General features: G+C 51.8%; 1 protein-coding gene across 4 annotated transcripts in view; it reads left to right on the forward strand.

The window, feature by feature from the left end:
* Olfm1 (olfactomedin 1) overlaps positions 1 to 15,798 on the forward strand; it is a 37,750-nt gene that overhangs the window by 18,424 nt on the left and 3,528 nt on the right. For 2 of the 4 annotated variants that reach the window (XM_006233875.4, NM_053573.1), the window contains 3 exon segments: positions 1,402 to 1,557; positions 3,453 to 3,672; positions 11,199 to 11,305. In XM_006233875.4, the coding sequence (XP_006233937.1) occupies positions 1,402 to 1,557; positions 3,453 to 3,672; positions 11,199 to 11,305 (483 nt within the window). 4 annotated transcript variants of the gene reach the window in all.

Below are 15,798 nucleotides of genomic sequence, written 5' to 3' on the forward strand. Positions count from 1 at the left end.
TCCCAGAGGACTCCTTGGGGGCAGTGGCATTTGGGCAGGGCCTGGAAGGGTGGACCAGAGCAAAGGACCTCTTTTCCCACAAAAAGTTCTTCAGCCATTCAGAGGGAGATCAAGCAGACAGAGAGTCGGTCCAGCAAGAGCCGCTCAATTTGAGCATCTAAGAAAAGGGGTCAGCGTCGCAGTCAGCCCTTGCAAGGCTGTTCTGTACATTGAAATGTAAAGGTGAATCCGTGTGTTGTTTTCAGGTCGTAAAATCCCATATGGTTTTAAGTGCTGAGATGGGCAATATCTTCCCTTGGCCAGTGAGAAGGCCTCTAGTCTCTCTCCCCATTTTACTCCACTTACCGGTCTGAAGCATTTGTAGTGGGCGATGGGAACCCTCCCGGCGCTGTGCTGACCACTGTGCAGTGAAGCCACACCTCTGTCCCAAGGACTCTGTTCCTCAGAGGGGATCTTTTTCAAATCCAAAAAGAAAAAAGAAAATTTTTTTTTCAGCAAGAAGACCTGCCATTCAGAAAGCACCTTCCTTGCTAGTAATTGGATTAGATTCTGAGAAAATGACCCAACCCACTGCGGCATCCTCAGCGCCTTGCTTCCCCGCCCCCCTTGCCCCTGGTGAGCATACATTCTCGCAGAAGCCATAGCCAGTTTCCTGAAAATGAAATGTGCTGGCAGGTGGCCCCACCAAAACTGTTTTTCTTTGACGCTCTCTGGAATCGTGCTGAATAATAGAGTCCTATCTCGAGGCTACACTCCATTCAACAATGCCCGTAAGGATGTAAAACAGCGATTCTTCATTTGCTGGGTGATTGATTCCTGACTCTGCATTCTGAATGTGCGTGTTTGCCGAGCAGTCATCTGCCCATGATATTGTGGGGGTGACGGATGGCGTATGCGGTGGGGGGAAGGCTCGGCACAGAGCCTGGAGCAGTTCTCTGCCCCTTCCTTCCATACTTACAACACCAATGCTGTCTGCAAGGACACTCCAGGAGACTTAGGGGTGAGGAGAGGGAATTTACACCCTAGGCGGGCTTGGCATCGCTCTGGGTTCATCTCTCGCTGTGTGCACTTACCTAACACTGCCAGCCACTCCCCGACTTGAGTGGAAACAGGTCCCACCCATAAACGTAGAGTGAAATGGCCCCGAAGCCCCATGCTTCCCTGATCTGTCAGAGTTCTCCTGGAAGAGGACGGGGAACGTTTACCCAGCCAATCCGCAGTGCTTGGGGAGTTCTTGGTCCTAACGGCCTGATGCTGGTGATTAACTGGTAAATCGAGTTTGGACCACTCCTGGCTCTGGGGTGGTGCTGTGGGAAAGGCCAGCCTGGCTGAGGAGGAGACAGAGGACACTGGCTGGCATCTGCTGCAGCTCTTGCCTTGAACCTGTTACCCTCTTGACAGGTGCAAAACATGTCTCAATCCATAGAAGTCTTGGACAGGCGGACTCAGAGAGACCTGCAGTACGTGGAGAAGATGGAGAACCAGATGAAAGGCCTGGAGTCCAAGTTCAGGCAGGTGGAGGAGAGCCATAAGCAGCATCTGGCCAGGCAGTTCAAGGTACGCCGTCCTCCGGAGCTCTTGTCCTCCTTCCCTCCCTCATCCCTCCTTTTCCTCCCTCCTCTCCTCTCCTCCTCCAAATCAGACAACTTTCTTTCCCCTCCTGCTTCCCTTTCCCCACAGAGAGGGGCTGTGGTGTTCATGTGCCCAGGGAGCACTGCCCGGGGAGCACTGCAAATTGTTCTCTGCCTTGCAAAACTCTGGTTGTAGAGAGGCCACCAACTCTGGCCACCAAAGGGGGTGGGGCTTGGTCAGCCCCTTTATCATACCCTGGCCCCTCTCTCCTTCCTCATCAACCAGTAGGAAACAGGGGTCCCAAGCCCCCGCTCCTCTAGCCGAGGGGTATTAGCTGGGCTGGGTATCATTAGAGGCCCTTGGCATTCCACAGCTGCCGCAGGTAAATCACATTAGCCAAGGATTAGCTTAATTGATTAGAGCCATTTCTGGGCCCTGATCACTCAGGGCAGTTTTTCACTTCTGACCTAATTTAGCCGTGACAAGGCTCACTGTAGCTGCCGCTGAGTTAAGTTTTCTGCGTCTCCGTGTGACCCTGGCTGTTAAAAGCTCACTTCCTCTGACCTGAAATTATATATACATATGTACAAGTATGTATATATACACGACTCTCCACTAGGACTGGGCTGGGAATTATCTGCCACCTTAATTAAGGTGTTCATGCATGTTAATTAGGAATCGGGCCCAGATGTAAATGAACAGGTCAAATTACACGGCCGCTTGGCTGGAAACCGCTGAGCGCTTCTCTCTCCTCCCTTCCTCTCACACTAATGTCATCCTTTGATGCACTCCCTACGTGAAGCAGGGGCTAATCCTCCTTTTAAAAGTGGTACATTAGGTAGGCAAAATGGCAAGCTAATGAAGTTATAAATCTACGTTATAAATAAGATAATAGCAGGCGGATCCTACTGAGGCCAACTAAGGCTCAGTTCTTGTCCCAGGCAGGGAGACGCCCTGTCCCTTTGCCGTCACGACTTACCTTACAGACCCAAAAGAGTTTGTTTCTGTCCTGGCCAGCATCTGCCCTCCAGTGCTTGGCTGACTGAAGACAGAAGTGTCTTCAGTGACATGTGGTAGCTCCCCTTGGAGAATGTCATCCTCAGAGCACCCTCTGAGATCTAAAGTTGGGGTCTCTGAGACTCTGGGACAGCAAGAGCAAGCAAGCCCTTGCCTTTTAGGCTATAGTCGCTGCATGAAGGGATCTCAGCAGAAACCATGAGGGAGTCCCACACCATCTGAGTAACTTGTTTTACTGTGATTAAAGTGTGATTCTTCTTAAGTGACCATGCAAATATATGTCTTTTAATGGCTGTTTGAGGCAGGCTAGTGAGCTAGCTTTTCAACGGTGTTTCATTTTCTTGCTTGCAGGGCTAACTTAAAGAGTTTTTTCAATGCGCCAGTGACTGAAGAAGCAGTCCCCCCATGTAACCATGAGAGAGCCAGAGAGCTTTTTGCACCATGCATTTTTATGATTCTTTTCCAATCCTTAGCGCCATTTCACTAAGGAACCTTGAATCCAGCCAGGATCCTCCTTTTGCATGCGACTCTAGATGCATCCCATGAATAGTTTGAACCCTTCCTTGTCAATGCACTTTTTGAAAGAGAAAGAAAAAAAAACCCACAAACTTTGTGTATGTGACCTAAAGCATGTAACTTTAAGATGCTGCATTCTCAACTGACTAATAAAGGCCTTTCCCAAATATTGTGGTGTTCTGAGGACTGTTTAATACGCTCTCCTGACTCACTGGGACCCGCTAACTGACGGACTGCTAAGACGGGAGTGTGCACACCTTCCCTCTCGTAGGGAGAAGCCAGGCCGAGGCAGGGTATTTCAAGTTTTTGCACGCATCGCACTGAACCAGCTTATTTTAACCTTGCAGGCAATAAAAGCGAAAATGGATGAACTTAGGCCTTTGATTCCTGTGTTGGAAGAGTACAAGGCCGATGCCAAATTGGTATTGCAGTTTAAGGAGGAGGTCCAGAATCTGACGTCAGTGCTTAACGAACTGCAAGAGGAAATTGGCGCCTATGACTACGATGAACTTCAGAGCAGAGTGTCCAATCTTGAAGAAAGGCTCCGTGCATGCATGCAAAAACTAGGTAGGCCCAGCGCCCTGCCGGTGTGGCACTGTCCAACTCTGCCACACACGCGGGTGTAGGGAGTGATGCTGAAGCCACGGTGCCTGCCTGGCCTCAGCAGGTGATGGCTGCATCAGGGCTTCTGGGTAGGGCCACCCAGAGAGAGCAGCAAGAAGTGCAGGCAACACCCACCCCAGGGCATCACCCATGTCCAAGCCCCATGTCAGGGCCAGTTCTAGACCCCACTGAATCTAACATTTGGGGAAAAATATGATGTTAGATGCCACATGCTATTGGGTGGGTGCACATGTGTGCACAGGTGTGAGTGCTTAACATGCATGTGTGTGGTCCGTGCATGTGGTTTTAGGCTAAATCTAAAGGGCTGGAAACACATCGCCAACCAGGTTAAGAAGAGAACTGATAAGACACGTTGAGACAATTCGTCAGGCTTAGTTGGAATTAAAAAAGGGGGTACAACTTCAGGTTGTATTGGCAGAGCGAGTGGGGGCCGTCCGTTGGAGGCCTGGGTGGAGTGGACTCATGAGCCAGGCGGTTTGCCTCCCTCTCAGACTCGTGTTCCCTGACAGTCCTGAGGTGGGGGGCGTCTGGGTTCTGATTACCCGGTGGCTTTGGCCATACTGCATGTGTGATTGATTGTCTAGGGTCATTTTTAAATCGTACATACTCCATCCCGATACCAGCGTCAGCACTCCGCCATAGAGCCTGACCAACTCATTTGTTTTCTAGCATGTACTTATTATGGTGACTTTGCCTCCAGAAAGATTTTTGGGGACTCTGTGTGATGCTCTGACTCAGTCCCTCCTTCGTCCACCCCTTACAAATTTAAAACACCCCAAGGAACAAACAGCCTTTCAAAAGCCTTGGTGTGGACCAAGTAAGTGGTTCTGTTGCAGAGCAAACACAAGGACCTGGGTTCAGTACCCAGAACTCATGTAAAAAGAACCCTAGAGCTAGGAAGGGGAGACTCAGGGCTTGCTGGCCAGCCAACATGGCTCACTTGGGAAGTAATATGGTGAGAGACCCTGTCTTCTGGCCTCCACAGGAGCTCGTGCACACACGTGTGCACTTGCACAGACCTACACACACACACACACACACACACACACACACACACACACACACACACAGAGATCCTTAGTGTTAGATGACGAATGAGACTAGACAAGTAGTCTCGTGACTTCCTTGTGATTCCCAGTGGCTGCTCCTGATTTGTCCCCAGTGAAGGTGTGTAAAGTTGAGGTCTCACAGGCCTCATGAACTAGGAAACTATGCTGGGCACTGGGGACTAATCGTTTTGAAGACACACTTGCAGGGTCACCAAGGAATCATGTCCCATGTATATCCTTGCTTTTGTGCCTCACGAAACCCATGACCCATTGTGGAGGGGGCTGTAGTGTCAGTCAGCCCGTGTGTGGGTCTGGATGAGAGCCTCCTCCATTGTCGGGCTGAGGAGTAGGCTATGGGTCCCTTCCAGTCTTCCCTTGGCTTTCCACCATGGCTTTTCTTCCCCAACCTTTACAGCCAAGCACTTAGCTATCTTCCTGGTCTCTGAAGAGCCTAGAGACTGGGCTTGCTATTTATTCCCTCAAAATGCTGTTCCCCGTCCCAGGTGACCAGGCTGGGTGTCATGCCTAAAAGGAACCAAGAGAATCCATATGGAGACCATGGTGGGACATTACCAAGGCCATCGAGCTAGTGGGCCTTTGGGAGAGGGGGGCAGCGCACACGACTCTCCAGGTTATCTCAGGCTATCCAGACTTCCCATCTGTCTACAGCCTAATTTTAGCAGTCTCGTGAATTTACCTTATGTCTAGGATCTTGGGGCTTTCACATGGCTGCCCTTGGGCTGTGAAGGCACGTCATTTGGGAACAAAGAGAGAATGATAAAGCCAGTTAATCCCACCCTGGGGTGCACCATCGAGGTCACCTGAGGGGCTTCAGTAATCCTGTACTTGAAGAGAAAGGGCAGCTGGGGGTTGGAGAGTGAGCTGTGAGCCCCCAGTCTGGGCAGCCCTGGGGTGCTAAAAGTAGCAAGAGCCACTCCATAGTAGGTGCCTTTCCCAGGTCCTTCCCACCATCTTCCATTGCAACACAAAGGCACAGAGAATCTTTGGGCCCGAGGGTCACTATTGTTGATAGTGTTTGTGTCACCAGCTCTGCACTGCCTGGCTCAGAGGAGCTGGGAGTGTGGTAGATCAGTAAGCGGGTGGGTGTGGGTGTGGGTGGGGGTAGGGAGGGTGGGGAGAGGAAATAACCGGAAGGATAAAGGGACAGAGGGAGGCTGAGCTAATGGTAGATACACAGGCAGGTAGAGGATTGGTCAATGGCTGGGTGATAGATAAGCAGCTGATGGGAACAGGTGGCAGACGGTTGACTGATAGGTCTATAGATGGGATTAGCATCTGTCCCAGGCCTTCATTCAGCCCAGGAACACAAGGACTAATACCCTATGGCTGCTTAATTCAGTCTTTGCTTTAGCCTTGCTGAGAGGCCTCCCTAGCAGCCTGCTAAGGGGATGGCAATCCCCAGGATGCGGCCTCTGGCTGTGGGCAGCACTCACTGCTGGCCCAGTGGGTGGAACTCTACACGTGCGGAAGCTCCATAGTTGAGTGTTAGTCCTTAAGTCCTCAAGCCCCAGTCTCCTTGGTGTGTCTGCCTTAGCAGATGCTTGGTTACATTTACCCGGAGTGAGGGAGGTAAAAGCTCCCGAGTCTCTCAAAGTCTCTCATCGGAGCTGCCCTGGTTGGCTCTTTCCTTCAGATCAGATGGCAAAAATTCCTTCACACATGCAGAAATCACAAGGCAAGGTCCAGAGTAACAGTTGCTCCTGGTTCCTTGATGGGGTGGCCTGCTTTTCTAAGTGGCCTGGAATTTGAAACATCTTCCTTCTGGACTGAGCTTAGGCATAACAGGTCTTGGGTCTTTTCTGGGAAGTGCAATCCCCTGGAGTGGGAGAGAGGCAGCACTATCCAGAACCCTGGTTGCTGCTGAGAGGATGCTACCCCGTCAGATCCGGACAGTTAGCCTGGGTAAGGCCAGAACTTGGGCCTCAGCACACCAGACTTAGGCCACACTGGTGCTGCAGGCTTCCTTGGTCACTGTTACCATGGAGGACTGGCTGGCTTAAATGACCTCCCTGTCATACCATCCTGGCACTGATGCCAAGGGCTCTCTGGTGGGGTTTTTTTCTTTCTGAAGATGGGTTGGAAGACCCCCGAGAGCTAAGGCCAACCCAAGGGGAAAGAGTGGATTTTACTCTATGCAAAATAAGTCTTAGTAAAGCTGTGGCTTCCACTTACAAGTTGCCTGCCAGACAGGTGAACCATCCACGCCAGTAGGATTCTAATTGCAGGTTTCTGATCTGGTCAGGTACACATGGCCGTGCCATGCTACTCTGTGAGCTCCTATATGCTCTTCAAGGAAGACCAAAAGACGCCTTCCTAACACTTGAGATGCCAGAGTCAACAGGCGGAGGCTGGCCTCCACTAGCAGGGGCAGTGGGCATAGTGACCCCCAGAGCTCTGTGATGACTCCCAGATAGAAGAGTTAAGGGTGATTTGACAGTGGAAGCCCAAGGGACAAGAACCCAGGAGTCCTGCAGCCAAAGCACCTATTGGACCAGGCCTGCCTCCTCCATTTCTTCTAAAAGGTGTGGTCCACTAGAGACCTGGCTTTCCTGGCTAGGGCAAGAGGGGCGGGGTGACTCTAAGATAGTGCTCACAGGTCTGTTGTAGGCTGTGGATCCATACCTGGGCCTGGGTTGAAGCTGTTTCTCCTATGTCTTGGCCTTTGTTCCCAGCCTGCAGACTTCTTTCTACATGGCTCTTCTCTAGTTTCAGGGCTAAATACTGAGAATGAAGGCCAAAGCCTGTCTGAGGACACAGACCTTCTCACCCACCCTCCCAGATATGCCTATCTTGACGCAAGCATTGAGATGGTTCAGGCTGCTCTCAGCCTGGCATCTTCCCAGGAAGTGCACAAGGCTTGTCTAGCTTCCAGCTTGGCCAGTAGGCATCTCCAACCCAAGACCCAGCTGGGCACCATCCTTCCAGAGGCCTCTTCTACTGTCCCTGCCCCCGTCCATCCTGAGTATGTGACTGAAGAGGGGCACTTTCTAGAACTGAGTATGCCAAGATACTGCCAAGCCTCTGCCGTGGACTTCTTTAGATTCTGTCTGTTCAAGAGGTCTTGGCAGAACTAGTGTGGACAAGGAACCAAAAATAACTCCCTGACTCAAGGAGGGCAGGCAGCCTCCAGCCCCATGGGCCCTGGAAACTGTGCCTGCCCTAGCAGCCTAAAGAGCAGGAAATGTACTAGCCAAACCTACCTACCCTCCTCAGCATTGGGGCTTTGGAAGGCTGACTGCGTGGTGACCGTGCAGATAGAGGGTGGCTGGGCGTGGCCGGCAGGCTGGTCCTGCTGGTCATCCTTCCTGTAGAACTCGGGAATGGATCTCTGTTACTTGTGAGATAGTGAAAGGAAAAGGTTCAGATGGGTGGAGGGTGGTAGGATTGTTCAAGGCTGCCCCTGACCTGGCTGAGAGCAGAGTCTTATTTTCTGCCCATTTCCATCTGAATCCAAGGTCGAATGACTGAACAACAGACCCATTCCGAAAGGCCTGTGTTGTGCACCTACGCTAATGTGCTTTCCTGGGGTCACTGGTGACACTGTACCTGCTTGCTGGTAACCGAGATCAACATGGGTACCATGAAGGGCGAGCTTCACTCCAAGAGGCTCACCCTCCTGAGCCCAGCACTTATCAGACGGTGAACTGATGTACTCAGGAGGCTCCTCTGAGAACTAAGTCATTCGTTGGTTTATGGGGAAGTAGGGTGAGTGGAAGAGACTTCCTACCTGGAGCAGCAAGCCCCAGGGGCTTTGGTCGGCAACCCCGGGAAATGTGGGGTGTAGCGAAGGCCACGGAGAAGGATGAGATAAGGACGTCTTTAGGGCTAAGCATGTGTCTGGGCCCAGCCCTAGAAGCTGGATGGGAAGGCGAACTGCTGCTCCAGAGTGGGGATCGAACAAGCCCGACCATGGAGGTAGGGAAGGCTAGGACCCGGGCTTGGTAGGCATCCAAGCTGAGGTGGGCATCCTCCTGACACTTCTGCCATGTCCAGGTGATGCACAGGAAGACAACAGGTTTCCTCAGAGGACTGTTCAACCAGGAAGGCACCTCCAGTGGGTTTGGGACAGAGCTAGTGTGAGTTGGCAATCTCATAAAATCTACTGTGTGGCTAAGTCATATGTTGGCTACAAGCACAACCTGCCATTGGGTTTAAAGCTGCCTCCCACAGGGATCCCCAGCCATGACAACTGTGTGTGCTGATTCCTTTGAACTTAACCTCCAGGCAGCTCATAGACCGTGTCTCCAGGATGGGCAGGAGACCTTCTATGAGAAATTGCAGGGATCAGTGCTCCGCAGATGATGGGTCTGGATGGCAGAATGGGGTCCGGGAAGAAGACCTGTGGAGAGGTTGCCTTCTGTTAGCTTCTTTCAGTTCCCACCCATGTTAGAGGGAGCCTCTGTCTCCTGGCAACCCAAGACCCACCCCTTAGGTCAACAGGAACAAAGGAAGAAAGACTGGGAGTGAGAGGTAGAGTCCAGCCTGGCCACATGGCTTCTCCTGCCCAGCCTCTACAGGTAGCACATAATGAACTCGCTGGGATTTCAGAAGGCAAACGTGTGTGTGTGTGTGTGTGTGTGTGTGTGTGTGTGTGTGTGTGTGTGTGAGAGAGAGAGAGAGAGAGAGAGAGAGAGAGAGAGAGAGAGAGAAAGAGAGAAAGAGAGAGAGAGAGAGAAGTTGGTTATGGCACTCATTAAAATTTTTCCACAGACCCATCAGGATCCTCACTTCCAGCTGCTGTCAGCACTGATCAACCTTAGCCTCTCCCTGTGCCCTTCTTTTTCCTTTCCCTTCCCTTGGTATCTCTTCCAAGCCCGGGGCAGGGCAGGGCAGGGCAGGGCAGGGCAGGGCAGGGCAGGGCAGGGCAGGGCAGGGCAGTATGAACAGAGGCCAAGTGGGCATGCTCTGCGCTCAGAGATAGACCTTTTAGATGCTTGCACTCAAGACCTCCATGAAGCCCTGAGCCTCAGTAGAAAGTGTAGGAAAACCCAAGCTCCTCCTACAAGGGGAGTTGACTTTGAGGAAGGCACAGCAGAGTGGGTACAGTGTGGCACTTCCTCTCCCAGTCTGGGCAGGGGTACCTGGGCTGGGGCATTAAAGGGAATCCAGGCCTCGAGTCTTCTGTATAAGGTGGGTTTTAATCCTGTTGAGCCTCCTGCTGTACAGGGTTGCCTCTCTGCTGGCTCTTGGGCCAAGCCAAGCTGTTGTTCTTTCCAGTCTTGTGCGATGCCACTGTGAAGATGCCCACCCTATTGCAGGCTTGAGGAGGTGGTACTGAGTGTGGGAGCAGGCGAATTGCACCCTCCCTGGGGCCTGCCCTGCCCTGTTCACTGTAGGATTATCTCCACTTCCCTGTGGTCTCAGGTTAAGCCTCTCACAATCCTGCCTAAGCAACTGGATCTTCTCTGAACTTTACAGACTGTGTGTATGTATGCTAATATAGTCCTCGAGGGGTATCCTATAGACTGGGAGCTGGGGGTCACACTCAAGCCTGACCTGGTGGAATGAGAAGGAGGTGTCCTCCACATCAGTCTCAAGCTGGGGGTCCAAAGGGTGGCAAGAGAGTTACAGGCTAAGGCAGGAATGCTGGGTCATAGCCTTAGCACCTCCTGAACGGCCAGGTTGTAGCTCTGAGTTCATCTCTGGCCAGCTCTAGACAGGAGGCATGCAGAAGTCGATTTCAAGATCCCATAGAGCATGACACTCAAATCCTAGCCCTCTTGAGACCATGGAAAGCTCTCCCCTCCCTCTCACAAACACACACACACACACACACACACACACACACACACAGGCACACACAGGCACACACAGGCACACACAGGCACACACATGCACGCACGCACGCAGCAGGACGCCAACAAGCCTCTGCCCATCTTCAGCAGGGAGCTGGTTCCAAGACAGACACATGCACAGGGAAGAAGCTCCCATAGTGTAGGGTGCTGTTGTGGGTCTCTAGAATTGTCTATCTGTTTAGGGAGGTGAATCCTGCCTGTGTCCAGGATTCTAAGTTCCCACGATGCTGGTTAAGTGCTCTATTCCAGCAGCCAGAGACTACTGAGCTCTTTTGCTCCATTTCCTAGAGGAGACTGAGGCTTGCTGTGGCCAGCCCTCACTGGTTATTGGGCTGCCCCGGCCTTTTGCTTACAAGGAGTCATGAGGTCCCGGAGTGCAACCATGCCCTGCCGTTGCTGCCCTCGGTTACTCTCTCTAGAGGAGGAGGTGGTTCTTCTTGGGCCACCGGTGGGACCTGTGTCAGTAACATCATGAGCTGCTGGGCTCCAGATCTGGAGGGGAAGAGGAAGAAGCACCATCCTCCGAGCCTAGCTGTGCCAATGGGGGAGGGGGCCAAGGCTCTCCGCCGCCTATTGGCCCTCACCTATGTGCGCTCTGTTCCAGCCTGCGGGAAGCTGACAGGCATAAGTGACCCGGTGACTGTCAAGACCTCAGGCTCAAGGTTCGGGTCCTGGATGACAGACCCACTGGCCCCAGAAGGTGATAACCGGGTAAGTACCCCCAAAGCTCTTAAGGGACCTAACAGTCCTGGTATCTGTCCCTCACCCTAGTGCTAGCTATGTCTACCTCCCAAGCAGACAACTCCAGGGGATGTGGCTAGAGCCAGAGTCTCTCAAGGGCTTCTTCGAAGGAAAGCTGGTAGAGGCTTCCAAGTAACACAAGTGACAGACGGTGGGGTGGGAGGCTGTCCATCTGAGGACGGTGGTAGCGGTGAGGGTAAGCAGCAGTAGCTCTGCCCAGTGGCTGAGCAGGTGCCCAGGCATCTACTGTGCTGACCGCTCCAGGCGGTTCCCATCACAGCCTCTGCTTGGGGGATGGAATCTATTAAGCCTTTCTTGTTTTAACGACAGCTGATTTGTACTCATTTGCTGTTCCTTTCATGGCTGATAGAAGCTCTGTGTTCCCTTTTGATTCCGAGAAGAGGCTGGGTTCCTTTTTCCTGGGTGTTTCCCCCGTGGGCAAACCTCAGAAAAGAAAAATCAGCCAGCAGCCCTTTTTTTTTTTTTCTCCTTCTGTGAAACTGGGCTGTGGTCTCAGACCTTTAAAGAACTGTGCATGGGGAGTCAGAGGCTGGGAGGGCCCTTGGATGGAGGAGGCCTGTAAGAAGCAGTCAGGGTCTCTGGGAAACTCCAACAGAGATGGAAGAGAAGCTGTGCTTCTGTGAATCCTTTGATGACACCCAGTGCTAATCACTGCAGCCAGGATGAGCCTCCTGGGGTCCCTGGTGCTTCTGCCAAATGTTCCTCTCATCAGAGGCTTGCAAGAGAGTGGACAGACACACTTAGAACTGGATGCTCCTCCTTGTGCCCAGAGGAAGCAGCCTGAAATCCGTGATGCCCTAAGCCATCTCACATCTCTTCATGGTAGGCAGAGCAAGACTAGGGAGAACTGGAAACAGGAGGCGACTGGGGGGGGGACGACAAAAGATCCTCTAGACATGGCTTTATAGACCAGTGCCACCAAGGACCCAGCTCCTCCACATGACAGACAGCTTAGGAAGGAAGGCCCAGCTGCCCAGAAGACACAGTAGTGTCAGGGCCATGTGGGCACCATTTTCACACTATTTCCTGGATCATGGTGATAATATAGTTTCCCAGTCTTCTAGCTTATTTTCCATTGCTTATGATAAAAAACACTTTGACAGAAAGCAACTTAGGAAGGAAAGGTTGGTTTTGTGTTACACTTCCTGGTCACGTTTATCACTGGGGGAAGTCAGGGCAGGAACTCAAGCAGGACCCTGAAGGTAGACCTGTTTGCTATTCCTCTAAGCATCACATCTGACTAAGGAACTTACCCATGGGCAAGAAATTGCAGCAGGAACCACGGAGGATGCTAACAATGGCTTATGCTTGGCTAGATTTCTAACATAGCTCAGGACCCCTGCACAGGGGATGGTGCTGCCCACAGTGGGATGAGTCCTCCTGATAGTTAAGGCAATCAAAATGGTCCCTTCCGGGAATGCCCATAGGTCAACCTAATAAAGACAGTTACTCAGCTGAGACTATTCAGCTGACTTTAGGTTGGGTCAAGCTGACAATTAATGCTAACTGGGACACTTAGGTTGTGACTGTACCCACATCCTGTCAAAAAAAAAAAAAACTTACCTCTGCTCAAAGTTCAGTTAGGAACACCCCCTTACTACAGATGTGGATGTCACAATGGGGAGAAAGAGGACCAAGACAGAAAATGCCTAGGAAGTCGAGACCAGGCTCTGCCCCAACCATGTCATGTCTAGTTACTGGCTCTGGATGGCAGAGAATGATATAGTTACATCTGATCCCTACACCACACACACACACACACACACACACACATGCACACACACACACACACACACACACACACACACACACAGCTCTCTGTGCACCTAGCACCAGCACCTCTTTCCAGGCTTCTGAGAACCTGTTAACCACTACTCATGCAAATGGGCCATGTCCTACCCATGGTCCTCAGACGCTGGTCCCTGGTGTCACTGAATCTGTGAGATGCTGGCTCCTGATGCCACCCACTAAGGACCTCTCCCCACAGTACAGAGCAAGAAAACCACCATCAACCCCACACTGGCTAGCCAAGGCCCAGAGAGGTACCCAGGTCTGGAGCCTTCTGATATTACATACATGTATGCCTCAACCTCTGGGATATAAGGCATAGCAAGGACGTAGGCTTACAAAGTTGTCAGGATACCCATGGGTGCTGTGACAATTAAGTAACTATGTTCTGCTTCGTGACTGCCTTCCAGGAGAGGAGGCTCTGGTGGCAGGCAGAGTGGCTAGAAGGAGGAGGGGCCTTCATGAGGGCTGGAGCAGGGAAGAGGCAGGATGCTGCCTGGCAGCAGACACAATATTGGATGCTGCTCTGGGCACTTTGGGCTCTAACCATTCTGAACCACGTGTCCCCCCACAGTGGCCCATGTATCCCAGCCTGCTAAGTGACATGTCGCCGCGCTTAGCCATTGATCAACACCAGCGGTGTTTGTTTGGTCTGCTTTCTTCCAATCTCCCATTTACTTTTGATCACATACACACGGGAGACCAATAACTTGCCACGCACACACAAACACGCAGAGAGAGAGAGAGAGAGAGAGAGAGAGAGAGAGAGAGAGAGAGAGAGAGAGAGAGAGGAATTGATGCTGGTTTTAGAGCAGGCCCCCATGGAGGATGGGGTGAAACAGAGGAGAGGATCACATGGGACCCATGAGGAGGCCTCAGGAAGCTGCAGAGCCCCACATTGGGGTGTGTGCTGAGCCAGCTCAGTCCCCACTGCCTCTGCGTCAACTGTTAGAACAAAATTAATTAGCTGGGGACACCTTTGCATGGGCTCTCCTCTAGCAAACACCAACTGTATAAGATGCTGTCTTAGAAACCCTACTCAGCAGTGAGCCACAGACCCTCAGCTCCCAACAAAGGCCAGGCTCTTTACACCAACGTTAGAGGTAGGACGAGCTTGGGAGGAGGTGCTGGCTGTAGTTCGTTCGTGTGTGTAGGATACATAAGTCCCTACCACTCTACCATACCTCCAGGCACCTGGAGGTCCAGAGATCTCATTCTGGATTCTCAGGCTGACAGTCTACTTGGACTAGGACACTCTGACAGAACTGTGTCACACCCACCTCCCTTTCTGCTCCCTGTGGGTTCCCCACCCCTCAGGAATCCAGTGTAGCTTACACAAGACATCAGAGAGGGGGCTTATACCATGCATGCTCCCACTGCCCCAGGAGGCTCATGTTCAAAAGGGTGGCAGACTCCTCAAACCCTCCCTTAGCTCTGTGCTCAAAGGCTCTTTCCCCTCATCTAAACAGCATCAAAACCAGCAGATGATCCTTAGAACAGAGGGTGGAATTATCCAGAATGCTTTAGATTACACAGATCTACTGGTGCCTGCAGCTCTGTCTGCAGGCAGCTTAGACATCCTTTCTAATCCTTTCTCAGTGGGAGTAGGGACTGGGACACTCCTGGGGTGGCTGGCATCCTGCCACTTCCTCCTAGCTCCCAACTGAGGCTCTCTCCACCCCTTCACTAACTGCTCCCTTTAGAACATAGTTTCCAAGGCTGAGTTCCTTGATCCTAGCAGTTTCAGGAGGACACTTGTCAGATGCTTGCCAAGCCAGAGAGAAGAGCAAAACTAAAGCCCTGTTACTAAGACGGTCCCTTAAATAGCATCACCCAATAAGATGTGGGACAGAGCCCTGGCAGCTCTGCCCTGGTCCCCCTCCCAGCTGAAAAGAAACTGAACTTAGTAAAATAGACTCCATTTTCACCTCTGAAAATGGTGAGACTTGCAGAAGAGCTCAGGGAGCCCCACAAAGCCTTGGGGACCTCCAAGCAGGCATGCCCTTGACATCCATCAAAGGAGAGAATGATGGGGTGAGACAGCCGCAGTTAGCAAGTTAATTCTGAGGCAGAAAAATAAGAGGCACTCAGAATCAAGCACAGATGTTAGAAGGACCCCCCCCCTCCCGGTGTGCCTGGGCAGTAGCTACAGATGTGATGTGGGGACTTGGAAACTACTAAATCTGTTAACTAATTTTGGACATTCAGATAAGCCGACATACTCCTTTTTCCCAGCCGTAGAATTCATCCCCTGAAGAGAAGACTTTTCATAGGTCCACTCTGCAGCTAGAGAAGGATGATACAAGAGATAAAACACGGATCAAAGGAATCGTTGCTCATACATAGGTCACAGTGGAGTTGGACTGGAGGCGTGGTTCACGAGCCATTTTAACAGTCTTGCTAGTGAAGTTACTTAGGAAAGGGAGTCTGTGGATCTCTTTTTCAGGTGGTCTGGTCAGTTATGCCAAATTCTCAGGGTCAGCTATTGAGAGACAGGAAGCAGTACCAGAAGGGTGAAAGTGGGGTGGCTTTCCTTCTGCTGGTCCCCTCTGTGTCCTAAGCAGCTGTCCTGCATCGAAGGCAGCTCGACTGTGCACAGGATCGTATGATGACCACTCGTGTCCTCTAAATAAAGTCCAGTGGTGTAGATGCCC

This window comes from Rattus norvegicus, chromosome 3 (assembly GCF_036323735.1).
Source record: "Rattus norvegicus strain BN/NHsdMcwi chromosome 3, GRCr8, whole genome shotgun sequence".
Lineage (NCBI taxonomy): Eukaryota > Metazoa > Chordata > Mammalia > Rodentia > Muridae > Rattus > Rattus norvegicus.